We start from the raw sequence: 15,909 nt of genomic DNA, 5'->3' as shown, positions 1-15,909 counted from the left end.
GTCGTTGAGATTTTATAGCCAATCCGATGCCATTAAAGTGTTTGTTTTCAGCAAATCAAACACCATTCTACCTCACGATTTTCAGAAGTCATCACGATGCTGGCATCAAGACTGACGGCGAGATGGCGTGCGAGGCTAAGTCTTGCGGTGTCGTCATGCCTGATGCTGTGTGTCGGGTCGTCGTATGCGATATCTGCATGGAACTCCCAGCTGAAAGAGCTGCTCTCCCTCGATCAGAGCCAAATCACAACCGTCAATTCGTCGTTGTCGTTTGGGTTGTATTTAGCGCTCCTTCCTGGCATCTTCTACGACTTGTATGGCGCGCGAGCCACTACGGCCGTCGCTGGGGTCTTAATGCCTCTTCTCTTCCTCTCTGCATATGCGCAGTCCTCGACTACTGCATCGTCCTCCAACGGTCCGCCGTCCGTCGCGCTGCTCTCCATCACATTCGGGTTGATCGGGCTATTGAGCCAATTTGCAGGCATTGCATGCATCACGGCGAATGAAGGCAACTTTGGCGCGGCCCATCGAGGCAAGGTGCTGGGGTTCCTCTTCTCTTGCTTCAGCGCCGGCGGGGCTGTCTTCGCCTACATCTACCGCACGTACTTTGACCAGCGCGTGGCCGACTACTTTATGTTCATGGCTGGGCTCACGGTAGTCGTTTGCGCGCTGGGAGCTGTCTTCATCCATGCCAACCCGACCAAGACGACCTCCCATCCTCCTTCGTCTGAATCCGAAAGCCTCTTGCCGACAACCCCGCCATCATCATCGTCGTCGGCGTCCATCACAGGGCTCACCTTGCTCCGAGACTCCCGGTTCTGGTACCTGTTTGTGCCGACAATGATCGGAGTAGGCTCGGGGCTGCTCGTGAACGCGAACTTGGCCTTCATTGTCCAAGCGCGCCTCGGCTCACCTGCCCTCGTTCCCACGCTGGTGTCGGTCTTTTCGATCTGCAACGTCGGCGGCCGCGTCGCCGTCGGGTGGGTGTCGGATGCGTCCGTCGGCATCCTTTCGCGTGGCCACTTCCTTTCTGGCGGTTTGGCGCTCATGGCGGCGGCGCACCTGAGTTTTCTGTGGGGCTCGCTGGACTCGCTTTACGTGTCGGTGGCGGCGGCGGGCATCGCCGAAGGCTGCCTCTTTCCCACGTACTCGGTTCTCACGCGGGAACTGTTTGGCGCCGCGCACTTCGGCAAGAACTTTGGCTACATGACGTTCGCCAATGCCATTGGGTTTCCGCTCATCCTTGGTCCCCTCGCGTCGGCCTTATACCATGTGACCGCCACGACGTCCCCGTCCGGGGTTGAAATTTGCGAAGGCCCTACCTGCTTCAATCCAACCTTCCTCATCTGTGCAGCGCTCAATGCAGTGTCCTTGTGTGGGTCTGTCCAACTGCATGCGTAGTTGTGAGGTACTACATACACACTGGATAAATAAACGAAAAAGCAATGCAGTTTTGGGTTGGTGCTGGTCGTTGCTGATGGTACGAAGGGGACATGTGCCAGAGGTAAAGTTAGATAACCTCATGGCTGGCTATTCACATGTTTTACGTGCTACAGTAAGCTTAGTTAATCGGGTTTTGAAGCCACTTCAGTTCAGTGCAATCCTAATTACTCTAATTCTAGAATTAACAGTAAAACGAATACTTACTTCGAAGTAGTAAATAGTAAACAACTTCAAAACGATTCTAACTATAACGGTATTACAAGCTTGTAATAATTTTAATATAGAAATACCTAATTTTTGTTTTCAAGATAATTTAAATTTAGCAGGAAATTGTAAAATGTGTCTAGTAGAAATAAATAAAATAAATTAAATATCTTATTTTATTTAAAATTAGAAATTTTCTTATTTTAAGACCAGGCGTTGATGAAATTACGTGGCTATACTCGTGGAAAGCTCGGTCACTGCGATGGCTCCGACACGATATTATCTCAAGTCACTACTATTGGAGTGCTGATATGCCAAGTAACGAGTTCAAAGCGATAAGGAGCTGGGATAAATACAAGTTAACAAGTGCAGAGTTAAATGCAGGTAGCCCTTCGACTCTTGTCGACGGATGCCACGATTGAGTTGAATGACGAGCAGTCGAGAGTTGGACGGCGACGGAGCTGCTCCAACTCTGCTGGCGATGGAGGCACCGACGCCGAGCTGGCAGATGTAGCCGAATGCTTTCGCGCGTGGCGAGTTCGTTGTGGACACCACAAACACGTCTTGACATGGGTGATGGTGGCCACAGGCGATTCGGTTAAGCTCTTGACCGAACTGCAGTTGCCACACACGATTTCCCCACACACGCGACAATGGTGCTTGCGGCGGAGGACATGGAACGTCTTTCGGCACACGTAGCAGTCACGGCGGGCGTTGTCGGGCACCCAGTCATCGCGAAGCTTGAGTTCGTCGGCCGCGACGGAGGAGAACTTCGTGGCGATGTTCATGGCTTTGAAGGTTGAGAAATGAACTGGGTGAGAAGTGTACCTTGAGGGTGGCGTTGGTGCACCGAGGATAGGTCGGTCGCACGTCTGGTCATATATCTTCACATCCTCGACGTCCTCAAGGAGCACCCGTTTTCCAAAATACCTATAAACCGGAATACGTTTTAACGATGCCCTTTATACCGACATGTTTTTACTGTTAAGTCCTCCGAACCAGTACATACATTGATTCTCCTCGTTAAGAAACATTATTATAATAGCAATTTGGAATAAAAGAACCCCTTCAGTCCCAAAAAGTGTCACGGAACCCATACGTACGGTCATTTCGAATCTTAATGAACTCACTGTCAATACGAAATACTACTACGTAGTACTACTAGTACCTCCGATTGGAAATGATTGATATGTAGGTTTACTGGTTACCTACAATTAATATTATATGATACAGGTATTGTCATACTTGTACCACATACCGGTACAGTATATGCACCTAAACATTCGGAAGCACAGCTGAAAATTGAGCATCATTCCTGATCGATTTTGACCATAACTTCTAAAATATTCTAGTTTGGACGCTCTAAGCATTAAAATCGGATTTCTAGTGGCATCCACGCAAGGGAGGAGGTCGTTTGCGCTATGAAAGGGTACATACAGATTCATGATTTCTGAAGCCGGAATCTCGTCCCGCCAAGATGGTGCTTCGAAATCTGGCTCTTTCCTCCAACTGTTAATCGCCAAGTTGGAATAAAACGTGAGTTTTGGAACCTGTTGAAACAAAAAATGGTTTTGGGTTTATCGATTATCCGTACACTACAGTTGCTAGGGAAACACTTCGAAATTTCCCAAGCAACTGTAGTGTACGGATACTAACAGTGTGGCGACAGCAGGGATCGTCAACAATATATTGACGTATCAATAATTGACAATACTATTGACGGCAATACTGTATTGGCCCAGGCGAACAATATCAATAGTATTGAACAATAAAGAATATTGTTCAATATATTGAACAATAAACAAGCAATATATCACGAACCAGATGTCCCACACCCTCACAAATACGGCCAAAACGCTGCCAAAGACATGGCGCACAACATGCAGTAGTCATATTGCCTCAAATGCCCCTACAGCGCGAGATAGAGAGCATTAAAAATCCAATCAAAATCAAAAATTTCGCATCTACTGTGGATGCTGGCCCACATCAAAGCGAGGATGACTTTGCATTGGAGACCTTGAAACGGCAGCGCGAAGAGACAATGTCTTCTTCTGGCTATGTGGACATATTTGGGATCAAGCGCTTGTGGCATCAGTTGTCTATGGCAGTCAAGATAAAAATGATGACGATTTTGACGAAGATGATGAAGACATGGGATCTGACATAGAGTAAAATCCATGCCTCAATATATTGTTTATTATTGTCAATACGATTCAATATATTACAATAATTGATTGTTTCGACTTGTCTAGACCAATACAATATGTACACAATACAATATTGATAAGGCCTGGGCGACAGTGATTTCGGTGAACTAATATCGACTTTGACAGGTATTGAGATAAAGAGTACATGGAACATATTACCTATCGATACAAACAACAAGTTGTTTTAATCTTGCAATAATTTTATCACCCAAACTTGTATAATTAAATATTCAATGCCACCTACCAGATAGGTATAATCTTTCGACGGTTATTTATGCTTGGAGTAAAATTTGGTCATTTTTCAATAAAAACGATACACAACACAAGGGTTATCATATTTCACGGAATTCTATTCATACAGGCTTTTTCGCCTTGGAACTCTGCATCTACCGTACAAAACCCCATATAAATGTGACATTAGGAAAAGTACAGGACACAAACTCTATTCGATGCTGTCAGTAAAGGACACAACATTATTGCACAGAATATTGCTGTGAGCTGCAACCTACTACAGTAAACTACGTAAGTTACTATCCGTAGCATATCGAGGTCAAACGAAGAGTACAGGTTTGGACTTGCCTGCCGCAGTACACTATACAGTGCAGAGCTTTTTTGTTGCCTCTGGACAATGACCAATTCTCTTGATTATCCGGGCCAAGTCCATTGATTATCCGGACACCTTGCAAACTTTGACAGTAGTGAATTATATTACTTCGAAGTACTAGTACTACGTAGTATTAATAATACTTTGACGTAAGTTATTATTAATATCAATGATATGGGCATTTGACACGTGTAATGAGCACATAAACATGCACCACATGAAATTACAACGGCGACATAAACTTACGGCAAGTCTAACAGTAAATATCTCACTAGGCACTGGTGGTACCAACGTGGCTGGATACTTGATGCTGGGTTTGCATGGTGCGGCGCAGGAGGTTCACAAGCATCGACTCCATCTCCGACTCCCTCACAACATCCCCGTCCACATCGTCCAGCACTACCGTGGCCTCGTCCTTGTCCTTGGTGTCACCTCGTACCAGGTATTCATTTGGTACACTTATCGACTTGGTTGTCGGAGCTTGGGGCCGTGGCGACAGTCGGTCTTGACGGTGATGTCGTCGTGCTAGATGCGCCGTCACCTTGGACGCCATCGACCGCAGTGCCCTGTCATCGCAGTACTGCCGCGAGATCGTATCCATGACAAACACCGAGCCGAGGACGTGGCCGTCGTCGGACCACACAGGGGCGCTCGCGTAGAATCGAATGCCGGCGCGGCCAGTGACCAGCGGGTTGAGGGCGAACCTGGGGTCGTTCACCGTGTCCAGCACAACCATCGACACGGGTGATCGCGCCCCCGCCACCAAATGGGCACAGAACGCCACACTTCGTGGAATCTCATCTTGCAGCAGCCCCACCGTGGCCTTGAGCCATTGCTCGTGCATGCCGAGAAACCCAATCGCCGCCATGGGACAATGGTACGTCTCGGCGGCGGCAATGCAAACCCCGTCCAACACCGCGTCAGTTTGTGGATCATGCGTGTGCAAAGCATGGCACTCGCGCAACGCTCGCAGGCGGGCAGGTTCGTCGGATGGTCGGGGGGGCGGAGGCCACGGGTGCTGCCACGTACCAGGAGGCTCGTGGTGGTTATAGGCAGGTTCGACATTGGCTTTGGGTGATGCCACTGCTCGTGGTACCCCAGGTGCTGCGTCTCGCGGACGAGTGACAACCTCAGGACGTTGCGGCTGCGTTGGTTGTTTTAAAGGAGGATGGGATCGAGATGGGGGGAACATTGACGATGTTGTTGTCGTGGTTGGGGGTGGGCTGTGCGCCACGAGCACTTGGGCCACACTGGCAGCGATCCCTTGGAGGGTCGTGGGGTCGCAGTACGCCCGAGGCGCGGCATCCATGACAAACACAGTGCCCAGCACATGCCCGTCGCTGGACCAAATGGGCGCGCCGGCGTAGAATCGGATGGCGGCGGGGCCCGTCACGAGCGGGTTGTACGCGAAGCGACGATCGGTCGCCGTGTCGAGCACGACGAGGGCATCGTCGTAGCGCCGCGGGGCTGTGAGCGCATGCGCACAAAACGTCACGCGGCGGGGGAACTCGCGTTGGCGGAGCCCCACGGACGCTTTGAACCAGTGCCGGTCCGCGTCCATGAACCCGATGCCAGCGATGGGGCACTCAAACGCCGTCGCGGCGGCCGCGCACAACGTATCGAACGCCTCCTCGGGTCGAGTGTCTAGGATGTCGAGGCTCCTCAGAGCTTCGAGCCGTTCGTGTTCAAGAAGAGGCATCGGCGGGGGCGGCCACGGGTAGTCCCATGCAGCCACGTTGTGGTCGCTGCGCGCGCGACCTCGGTCGGCGGACATCCCGCGCCGCCGTTGGTCGTCGTAATCGGATGTGGGCTGCCGAGTCATCATTTGGTCGGAGAATGCACTGCGCGAGGACAATCTTTCGTCCTCGGATCCGGTGTACGTGTAGCGGAGATTGGACGGCCGCGTGAAACCCACTGGCGGTGTGCGGATCGGAAGGCCTTGCTCCGTCGACTGGAGCATGACACACGACAGGCAGATTTTCACGTCCGTGAGCCCCTTCACGGGAAACTCTGCTGATCGTTTGACCAAGCAGGAGCTGCACACCACCTCGCCGCACTAGAAACGCATGTGGCATCATGCCAACATTTCAATCAAATGACTTGTCAATAAATGGAGAGCAAAATACGCAGAACTTACCGTCCGACAGTGATGCTTACGTCGGGTAAATGTGGCAAAGTTCCGCGAACACGCGTGGCAGCGCTGCCTCTCTTGGTCAGGGACCCACAGATCATGATGCATGAGCTGGTCTAGCGTTAGAATGGCGCTGTTCCGATGGTGCGCGGCCATACTGTCAGTGCACTTGCAATTTGTCGTCAAAGTCCTTGTCATGAAAAGTTGAAGTAGAATGGCATCATACAAATATCAAGTTCTAATGAACCTGTTATAGTTGATAAATGTCGCAGAATGCATTGTCAAAGGTTTTCAATTTTGCCGGCATGCATTGTGTGGATCGTTGCTTTGGCACTGTGAGCAAGTACAGTACATGTACTGTAGTCCGTAGTGTGCATCCCAAGATCGTATTAGCAGTATCATATATTTGGTTGCTTGGATTTTGCATTGATGAACAATGTGAAGTTGCCAGTGGTGCATGCTGTACGTGGGGTGAATGGCAACCTTGACAGTTTCCGGTTACGTAGTACTTACCAGAGCGAGGAATACAATCGGTTACGTGGTGTAACCGACTGGATTTGCGGAACAGAATTGGTTACAGGCTGTGACTGAGTGGTATTGACGACGATTTTAATTAGGGCGGCGTTCGTAGTACTGTGAAACATCCATCAACTTGACTTTTGCACAAGGATTTCAAGAATGCTGCAATAGAGAGGATTGATTCCAACGCAGCTCAATGATGTACGTTGACTGCCAAACTGTTGTCACATCATGTCCGTTCAGCAGATTAGTGATAGATGGATGGGTCAATTCGGTTACTCGTCCTCCAACGCAACAATGTAGTCACCTTGTCACAGTCAGACAAGCTGCAGTTGCATTCGTCTTCTTTCATACGTGTATTTTCGACTACATGGCGAAGTCCCCCAATGCAGCGCTCTTCTTCCCGATGTCGTCGTCACCACGCCAGCAACTGACACCATCAGGGTCATCGTTGTCGCCGCTACGTCATCTAGATGCCGAGCACGTTCGCCGATTCCTCGATACGTGGCTTTGGCATTACACGATCCTCGGCACCCTCGTCGTCGACTTGGTTGTGCAAAGTGTCGTTTTGCTCGGGTTAGCGCCGCAAGTTTCTCCGTGGGCCATGTCCCCGTGTGTATTCTTAGCGGCTATCGACATGGTCTTGCGCTGCGGTGTGTGGCGGCGTACGATGCGCCGGTTCCACTCCGCCTCCGCTGACGCCCTGCTCGGGGTGTGTATGTTGGTGGTGTGGTTTTGTCGAATTGTGTGGCCTGTTTCCAACACGGGCACTTCGACCGGTCGCCAACTCGTACCACTTTTGAGCGTGGCCTTGGCTTCGATGCGACTTGTGTTGAAGCCCCGCGCCAGACAGCTCACCAAGGCGTGTTCACGACAACGTCAGTGTACTAACACGGCGATAAGACTTCGACCAACCTTTTCCGCGCCAACAGGAGACACTGGTACCAGCAGCGAACAGAAGCCACTCGTGTACTCGACATGGAACGTCATACGCAGTACGTTGTCGCACTGGGCCACCCAACGGACGGACCTTGCGTGGTGCATTGTGGTCATGTTCATCAACGCCTCGATCAATCCCCTCCAAGCGTACTGCCTCCAGCATCTCTTGGACCAAGCGTTTCTCGCTGCCACTTCGTCAGCGAATCCCCAGGTGGCGCTACATCATGGCATGACAGGACTAATCGTGCTCTGTGTGCCGTTTGGATTGAGCACGGTCGGCATTGGGGTGTTCCAGTCGCGAATGCTGGCCCGTGCCACCGCGCGACTCCACTCCCAGCTGCTCCACGTGGTACTCGCCCAGCCGGCCACGTATTTCGTCCACGATGCGAAAGAAGGCGACGTCACGAACGTCTTTGCGAGTGACGTGGCGCGCGTGAATGCGTTGTGGCAAGGCGTGTTTTGGAACCTCCTGCATCCGGCGATTGTCGCTGCTGGGGGGTTTGGCTACCTCTTGGTCTGCGACTTCAACACGGGGTGGCTCGCATTCTGGGTGGCGATCGTATTGGTATCCAGTGGACCCCAAGGTCGCGCTGCCGCCCACTCGACAACATTTGGCGCGGCCAACGCCGCCCTCACCGCCTCGTTCCAGGACACGCTCAGCAGTCACGCGACGGTTGTCGTGTACGACATGCAACCGTCGATCCAAGCCAAGTTTGACGTCAATGTGCAAGCGCTGTCGTCCATCCAATTCGCCAAAGACCTGTGGGCGACGCTCGTGCAAATCTACATTGAAGGAGCCATGTACACGTTTGTGGCGGTAGTGACGGCTGGCTTGGCGACGAGGGTCGTGGTGGGCCACACGCTGACGGCGGGCGAGTTTGTCTCGTATGTGGCGTTGCTGGGTCGCATCTCGTCCCCCATCACAGTGCTGGGCGGGTTTATGCGAGTGGCGATTGGCAACTCTAGTAGCTTGCAGCGCGTCGACGCGCTGCTAGCACTCTCTAGTGACGGCCACGTCATCACAACGGACGACATGTCGTTCAAGTCCATGACCACAGCTACATCGACCGACTCGATTTCGGCTGCACACCCGCTGCAAACGGCCCTCACCGCCTCGCACCTTATTGTCCAAGTCAACCGCACCGTGGTGGTGGCCGACGTTTCGTTTGCTTGTCCACGTGGCACGCTCACGTGCATCGTTGGTCCGAGCGGCAGCGGCAAGACGTCGGTATTGCGCTGCCTCATGCAAACGGGTCCGTCCCATGCCAGCGGGCACATTTGGTGGGACGAGTCGCCCCTGACCTTAGCCCACCAAGCGCACGTGGGCGTGGTATTTCAGCACCCCCGGTTTCTCCACGGAACGATCCGAGAGAACCTGCGCTACGGCCACCCCCGCGCCTCGGATGTCGACTGCCACGACGCCGCCGCGATGGCACACTGCCTGCCGTTTGTGAATGAACTGCCCAAGGGATTGGACACGGACATGGAGAGCGTCCAGTGGAGCGGCGGCCAACTGCAGCGATTGAGTCTGGCGCGGGCGTTGGTGCGGCGTCCGAGGTACGTCATGAAAACGTGCAGAATGTGATTGTCTATACTGACGATTGTGTGGAATGTGTGTGTAGTGTGCTGTTGCTGGACGAAGCCACGAGTGCACTGGACCAGGAATCGGAACTGGCCGTGGTGGCCACGCTGACGTGGCTAGCCAAGACGCAAGGGACGGTGGTCGTCGCCGTCACACATCGATTGGCCACGACCAAAGTGGCCGATCAAATTATCGTGCTACAAGCAGGACGCATGGTGGAAGTGGGCCGGCATGCCGACTTGATGGAACGCCGCGGCATCTTTTACGACTTGGCCCACGAGAATGATGCAAGTAGTCGCAGTAAGAATGGACACGAGAAGGGCGATGTGGCCCTGCTCGACGAAGAAGGCGATGCTGCGGATGTAGAACTAGGAGACGAAGCGTATATGGTGTTGTAAGTTATTACAAGTTTTTTCTCGAAAAGACATCGTTCAGTGGCGCGCGGGGTTCGTCCGTACCGCGGAACAGAGTGTTGCTGTACAGCTCCATCAAGTCGCTACAACAGATACCACCAGGAAGGATTAGTGGTTGGTGTTAAAGGAGACATGTCGAACAATTGTACCTCTTTTGCCGCAGCAGGTCCTTCGCTCTGCGAATGTCATCTTGCTGGCCGTCCAAACTGACGTCAATGCCCGGCAACGACGCAAGTAATCTCGCGGCGTCCTCATACTTCTTCTTGAGGGACGTGGCCGTGGCAGACACATCGCCAACTCTAGTTGATTCTTCGTTGGTACCGGCTGTCAAGATGTCTTTGAGGATGTCAATCAGGAGGGGCAACATGTCAAACTCCTACATACTCTCATAAGACATCAACATGCATAGCCATCTAGGCCATGGAGGCGGCCAGCCTACAGTACCTACCTCATGGATCTTCTTGGCTTCGACGCTTTGCTCCATGGATAAATTCTACGGCGGGCGGAAATTGCGATCGTTTCAAACAATTTTTGGAAGAAAATTCGATTTCACTCTCGCCTAATTTTTTATTAAAACGTGCACTGTCAATATTAATACGTTGCTTCTCCTGTCATAAAATAAATTGACGGTATAGGCTGGCGCGAATAAACAAACCATATTTTTTTGTCGAACTCAAAACTCATTCACCGAGATCTGCAACTCCCATCCCCATCTCGCATTTCTCGGCGTCGATCGCTGTCGCCAACGTCAAATCTTCCATCACGCACGCAAAGCGACCAGCCTGCGCACAGAGCATGGGCAACAAACAAGGGAAGTTGAAACGCCGCAGCGGAGATGACCGACCCAGCACCACGGGATCCGCCGCCGCCAGCGAACGGAAACGATCGCTTTGGTCCAACAAGGCCATGTCGTCATCGTCGCTGCCAGCCCCACCCCCGCACCCTTCCGTTAGCTCAAATGCGCCACCGGCGGCGGTGGGCGGCCCAAAGTCCCTGCAGCATGAGCCCCATCCCGAGTACCAGCCGCAGAAGCCATCTTCGTCGCCAGCCTCGGAGACGCGCGACCTCGTCAACCACACCCACTTTAGCGCCAAGGAAATCGAGTCGATCCGCGAAAACGTGTTTTCGCTCTTGGGGTATACACTCAGTCAGACGAGCTATGCCGAGATCTCCATTTCGAAAGACGACTTTATGAAGTTCCTCGGCGTGCCGCCGCAGTCGCTGTTCCCGAACCGCCTCTTTGCCATCTTTGCGACCGACTCCAAGAACGACACGGTAGTTCCCTCCACCTTTCATGAAGTCGTCGTCATCTGCATGTGTAGCTAACGTTTCCCGGTCTCGTCCGCGGCCTGTCCATCTTGAGCCAAAAGGCCACACACGACGAAAAGCTTCGCATGGCGTTCCAGCTCCTCGATCCCACCGACTCGGGGTACATCACCCACGACGCCACCGTGCGCGTCCTCAAGTCTTGCTTGGACGAGTCCAAAGGTATTCAATATCGCACATGCATCTCCTCTGACGGGTGCATGTCACGCAGAAATCGGGCTCACGGACGACCAGATCGACAAGCTGGTTGCATCGACCTTCTTGGACGCGGACTTGAACCGTGACGGCGTGATTGACTTTGCCGAATACCAGGCGCTGGACGCGCGACACCCTGGCCTGCTCGAGTTCCTTACCGTCGACTCGTCTGGCATCCTGAGCAGCCTTGACAAGCAAAAGTTCATGTCGCAATAACATAGCAAATCGTCGATGTCTCCAACATATCTCGTGTTTCTGCCGCTACTCGTTAGTCATCTCACAGCTACCACACCATCGATACTGGCAACGCCAGTGGAATGGGCATATGGCCAGAGGTACTAGGGAAAATAGTACATTGATACTATTTGTTTCAGTCGACTGTACTTCTTTGTGAAACGAGAAATTATATTTATTCTTACTACCTGGTAGAATAAATAATTATTCTTACTAGAATAAATAATTATTCTTTCAGCCAGTTGGAAGGAGTCGATTGAAACTGACACTACTACTTATTTCTTTCTTCAGAATAGTTTATTTACTAGAATTTCTTTAAACACTGTTCAAAACTCGAACCTATCTGTCCTGGTCCATCCAGAATAAATTAATCTAGTTTAAGAATATACTAACTTCGAAGTATATAATAACCCTGGTCGAGAAAATATATATTTCCGTACCTCGGACCATAGCTCCTGTACAGTATTAAGACTGGACTCGCTTTCACAGTTTCTCAGTCGTGATCTTACAACGTTGCCAGTCCTTTGGAACTATTTACACCTTCAATGACGAATGTGCAATTTCAATGTGCACTTTGCACTAAGACAGTTCGTGATGGGGCTAAGACCCATCGAATGTATGCATGTCATGTATTGCAGTCATAATCGTTACAACCAAGAGGTTGAAGTAAGTCGTTCTATGGCAACTTGCACATGTAAAAACTGCTCATTCAAGCACGCCACCAACACTATCGTAGCAACTTATGCCTTGGAAATGGGAAACGTGCCAGTGGGGCCATACAGGGCCAAGTATGCTTTTTGTCGTTGCGCCAAGCTACACAAGTATCCCCAGTTAGAGCGACGAATATGCTGGCATCATTGTCATGGAGGGTATATACCTGTGCGAGATGGCACTCTTGTTAACGCCAAGCCCCCACTTGTTGAACGAAGCCAAGGGTGCGGTAGCGGCAGGGGGTGAAGGGGCGACAGATGCAGCTTTAGCCACGACAGGTGCAGCTTTAGCCACGACAGGCGCAGGAATAGCAGGACCGGGCACGATTTTGTGAGGGACTTGAGGGGTCACGAGGAAGTCCGACGGTACGACAGGGGCATGTGTGGCAGGGTCAAGTTTGACTTCATGCTTCTGGGGAGGAATTTCCTCGGGGGACTTCGGTGCGACGGGCGCGGCAGCGGCGACTTCCGGTTGGAAATCCTTGAATGCGGCGATATCGGCTTCCGAGTCAACAGTCACCATGATGGGTTGACCCACAACAATGCCCTCCGCGCCTTCGGCGACGAGAATGCGAGCAAGGAACATATCGTCCTGCGCTTCGTAGTCGACAACTGCCTTGTCCGTCTCAATCTGGCAAATAATGTCACCTGCAGAGATCGCGTCGCCTTCCTTGAGCAACCACTTGGACAAGTTGCCTTGCTCCATCGTGGGAGACAGCGCAGGCAAACCCACCACTTCATGCGATGGAAGAGAGAACGATCGCACGCTCATGTAAGATGCGCGACGCGTGGTCATGGAGGCAGCAGCGCGGATGGAGCGGAACATCATGATGTGCACAGATGACCGATATCAAGAATGGTCGGTCACCATAGTCAATCACAATGCCAATATGTTTTAAACCGTTTTGACTTTCGAATAATACAGTAAATACAATAGTAACATATGACTAATAGAATTTGTTGGTACTCCCAGTAGCATTTAAATTGTAGTAGGTATTTAAAACACCTCAACCAATGGTTTAAAACAATAGGGATATCCTCCCTCCGCGCGATTTGATTGGTCCTTTTTTGACGCGACGTGACGCGCAACTCGAGCAACACATCGATGCGGAGAGTCAATTTACTGTTAGGAATTTTCTGACAGCTCAGGGATAATAAAAAGCATTGGATTATTATATTGTCAAGTCGATTCGAAATTGGGGTGTTTGGGTGCTCAAACGAATGAGCAGCACAAAATCGGCAGACAATCGATGGACCAATCAAAACCCAGAAAACTAATCAAGTTCCAATCAAATCAACTCTTTGACCAATGCAACATCGAATTAGTATGTGACTTCAATTAGTGTGAGACTGGACGATCTACTGTTACTTGGTGGTTCACGAAACAAATACGAAACATTACATACTAGTAGTCTAGTAGGAGACTACTACTAGTATTACTTGTACAATACTTGCATCACAGTTTTCAAGTCCAGCCGAAGCCATCGTACAAGGTGCATTTATCGCCCAAGCAACGTCAACGGTAAGAAGCAACGACACATCACGGACCATGAACTCAACGACTGACGTTACGTGTATGCGTATAGTGCACACAACACAAGCAAAGGGGTCCATCACAGTGTCGAATTGCGACCATGACATGGCGTTCAAGGATGGTATGACGCAGGTACATAATGAACATGAATATCATCGATTACTGCTTACTAATGGCGTCATAAACTGTGTGATAGCTCGTCTCGGTGGTTCGACGATTTCCAAGGCCAGTATCGGCGGCCCCGCCAAAAAAATGCGCGCACAGCGATGAGAAGCAGACGTCGAACAGAGCGTTTTTGTCGCGAAAGGTGAGTTAAGCAACGTCGTCGTGGCTATATGTTGTGGACTGTAGCATGGTGTTGACTACTTTTTTTACTTTCGTGAAATTTTCTTGATCCTTTCGGCTTGTAAAGTCCTTTGCTCGTAGCGTTCGGAGTGGCGGCATGTTAGTTGTGGCATTCCTCAGCCACCATAAATTCCATAAATCATACACTTTGCCATTTGTACATGTGTACTTTTCGTTTAGTATTGGTGGTGGAAGCAGCCAATTCGTCGATGTAGTTTCAGCATTACTGGTGGTTGGCGGCAGCGGCTGAGATATTCCTTCAGATAAAGTAGTATCTGGGGAATTCTGTCGCGCCATGTTTAGTAATAACTTCTCCCCAAACTGGAAAAGTGTACCATTGAGTTGCTCCATTTTCACTGATGCTGTGTTATGGTTGGTAGAGTCCAAGACATTGCGAAGTTGGAGAGGGATAGATTTAAACCCGTCGTCAACATGTTGAGCCAACTTCCCCAAGTTGGTTTGGACAACTCGCAATTGCTGGTACAACGGGACGTGTGGTGGGATGCCAGTCGCCGTCATGTTGGTGATGGGATTGTACAAGGTACCACCGTGAAGGCCAGCTGCAAGGGCTGTCAGCGACCCGGACAACCACACAGGGGACAGAAACAAGGGGTGGCTGTGGTGGAGAGTACTCTTCAACCATGCGTGGTGGTGGACCAACGACGCCAGCAGATATGGGACGGCCGATCGAAACGTAGCCGGATAAAGCGATGAGTATCCCGGCAAGTTTGACTCCCACTGTGCTGGACTGAGCGAGATCGATGGCCCAAAATGTGGTGGAAGCGCTCCAAACTCGACATCGTTAACATTGAGTCCTAATATATTTATTATACTTCAAAAATGAAAACGAAAAATATATATTTAAGAGAAATACCAGTTGCAACTTTGCCAACAAATTGATCGCCTCCAGATCCTTCAAATATGTATCGTCCTTGGACCCCACCGAGGCTCCAACCAGCTCGCAGCCAGACCATAACTGCTTGTGGGCCACCAGGACTGTTGGACAGTGCACTTGCGACACCTTTACGAAACGAATGCGTACCAATGTCCGAGATGGACAGTCCGAGGCCAGCAATGTCGTCGGCATTTGCTGCGCATGTCTTCGCGAGCCAAGCCGAAAACCGATCCTTTGCATTGTAGCCAAACAGAAGCGTCGGGGACTCAGGCACTTGCGCTCCGCGAGTAAACAACAAGACACCCAAACTAGATGACAAACATTTCAACAAATATTAGATATATATATTACGAACCTTAAAATGGGGCAAATAGCAGGATGCGACGGATTCGCATATACATGTCTGGGGTATGACATGCGCCCTTCTGGGTCGTTCTTCATAAGACCAAAGCTGATTTGGAGGGCGTCATCTAATAACCAAATCAATAATGTATTGAAGAGTATATTGCAACCTTTCCATGTAATGTGTTCGTATCTTATTGACGACGTTGACACAGCCCGCGCCATCAAGTTCCAACACAGCAGCAGAAATGAATGCGCCGTGACGTACAAGGAGTAATCGCACTCC

The 15,909-nt window shown here is 50.8% G+C and overlaps 8 protein-coding genes across 8 annotated transcripts; 4 read left to right on the top strand and 4 right to left on the bottom strand.

The window, feature by feature from the left end:
- Positions 1–73: 73 nt before the first annotated feature.
- Positions 74–1,524, top strand: H257_02009 (hypothetical protein). Its single transcript, XM_009825489.1, has one exon. The coding sequence runs from the start codon at positions 97–99 to the stop codon at positions 1,399–1,401; it is 1,305 nt and encodes a 434-aa protein (XP_009823791.1). The 5' UTR covers positions 74–96; the 3' UTR covers positions 1,402–1,524.
- A 335-nt stretch (positions 1,525–1,859) lies between these two features.
- H257_02008 (hypothetical protein) lies at positions 1,860–2,564 on the top strand. The gene has a single exon (XM_009825488.1). It carries the CDS (start codon positions 2,026–2,028, stop codon positions 2,344–2,346), a length of 321 nt encoding a protein of 106 aa, XP_009823790.1. The 5' UTR covers positions 1,860–2,025; the 3' UTR covers positions 2,347–2,564.
- A 2,089-nt stretch (positions 2,565–4,653) lies between these two features.
- Positions 4,654–6,776, bottom strand: H257_02007 (hypothetical protein). Its single transcript, XM_009825487.1, has 2 exons — positions 6,596–6,776; positions 4,654–6,514 (listed from the first exon to the last, which is right to left on the bottom strand). Exons 1-2 carry the CDS (start codon positions 6,743–6,745, stop codon positions 4,730–4,732), a joined length of 1,935 nt encoding a protein of 644 aa, XP_009823789.1. The 5' UTR covers positions 6,746–6,776; the 3' UTR covers positions 4,654–4,729.
- Positions 6,777–7,478: 702 nt separating this feature from the next.
- On the top strand, positions 7,479–10,027 carry H257_02006 (hypothetical protein; the record flags this gene model as incomplete). Its single annotated transcript, XM_009825486.1, has 2 exons — positions 7,479–9,604; positions 9,670–10,027. The coding sequence occupies 2 exons, from the start codon at positions 7,479–7,481 to the stop codon at positions 10,025–10,027; spliced, it is 2,484 nt and encodes an 827-aa protein (XP_009823788.1).
- H257_02005 (hypothetical protein) lies at positions 9,995–10,574 on the bottom strand. The gene is made up of 3 exons (XM_009825485.1): positions 10,491–10,574; positions 10,192–10,418; positions 9,995–10,125 (listed from the first exon to the last, which is right to left on the bottom strand). Exons 1-3 carry the CDS (start codon positions 10,524–10,526, stop codon positions 10,032–10,034), a joined length of 357 nt encoding a protein of 118 aa, XP_009823787.1. The 5' UTR covers positions 10,527–10,574; the 3' UTR covers positions 9,995–10,031.
- A 107-nt stretch (positions 10,575–10,681) lies between these two features.
- H257_02004 (hypothetical protein) lies at positions 10,682–11,897 on the top strand. The gene is made up of 3 exons (XM_009825484.1): positions 10,682–11,317; positions 11,365–11,530; positions 11,580–11,897. The coding sequence occupies exons 1-3, from the start codon at positions 10,838–10,840 to the stop codon at positions 11,777–11,779; spliced, it is 846 nt and encodes a 281-aa protein (XP_009823786.1). The 5' UTR covers positions 10,682–10,837; the 3' UTR covers positions 11,780–11,897.
- A 515-nt stretch (positions 11,898–12,412) lies between these two features.
- H257_02003 (hypothetical protein) lies at positions 12,413–13,355 on the bottom strand. The gene is made up of 2 exons (XM_009825483.1): positions 12,675–13,355; positions 12,413–12,610 (listed from the first exon to the last, which is right to left on the bottom strand). Exons 1-2 carry the CDS (start codon positions 13,334–13,336, stop codon positions 12,538–12,540), a joined length of 735 nt encoding a protein of 244 aa, XP_009823785.1. The 5' UTR covers positions 13,337–13,355; the 3' UTR covers positions 12,413–12,537.
- A 1,254-nt stretch (positions 13,356–14,609) lies between these two features.
- H257_02002 (hypothetical protein) lies at positions 14,610–15,722 on the bottom strand (the record flags this gene model as incomplete). Its single annotated transcript, XM_009825482.1, has 5 exons — positions 14,610–14,632; positions 14,722–15,178; positions 15,261–15,382; positions 15,429–15,589; positions 15,637–15,722. The coding sequence occupies 5 exons, from the start codon at positions 15,720–15,722 to the stop codon at positions 14,610–14,612; spliced, it is 849 nt and encodes a 282-aa protein (XP_009823784.1).
- Positions 15,723–15,909: the final 187 nt, after the last annotated feature.

This window comes from Aphanomyces astaci, assembly GCF_000520075.1.
Source record: "Aphanomyces astaci strain APO3 unplaced genomic scaffold supercont1.3, whole genome shotgun sequence".
NCBI lineage: Eukaryota > Oomycota > Saprolegniomycetes > Saprolegniales > Verrucalvaceae > Aphanomyces > Aphanomyces astaci.
The sequence above is the reverse complement of the archived record's forward strand: the minus strand, read 5'-3'. Positions and strand labels throughout refer to the sequence as shown.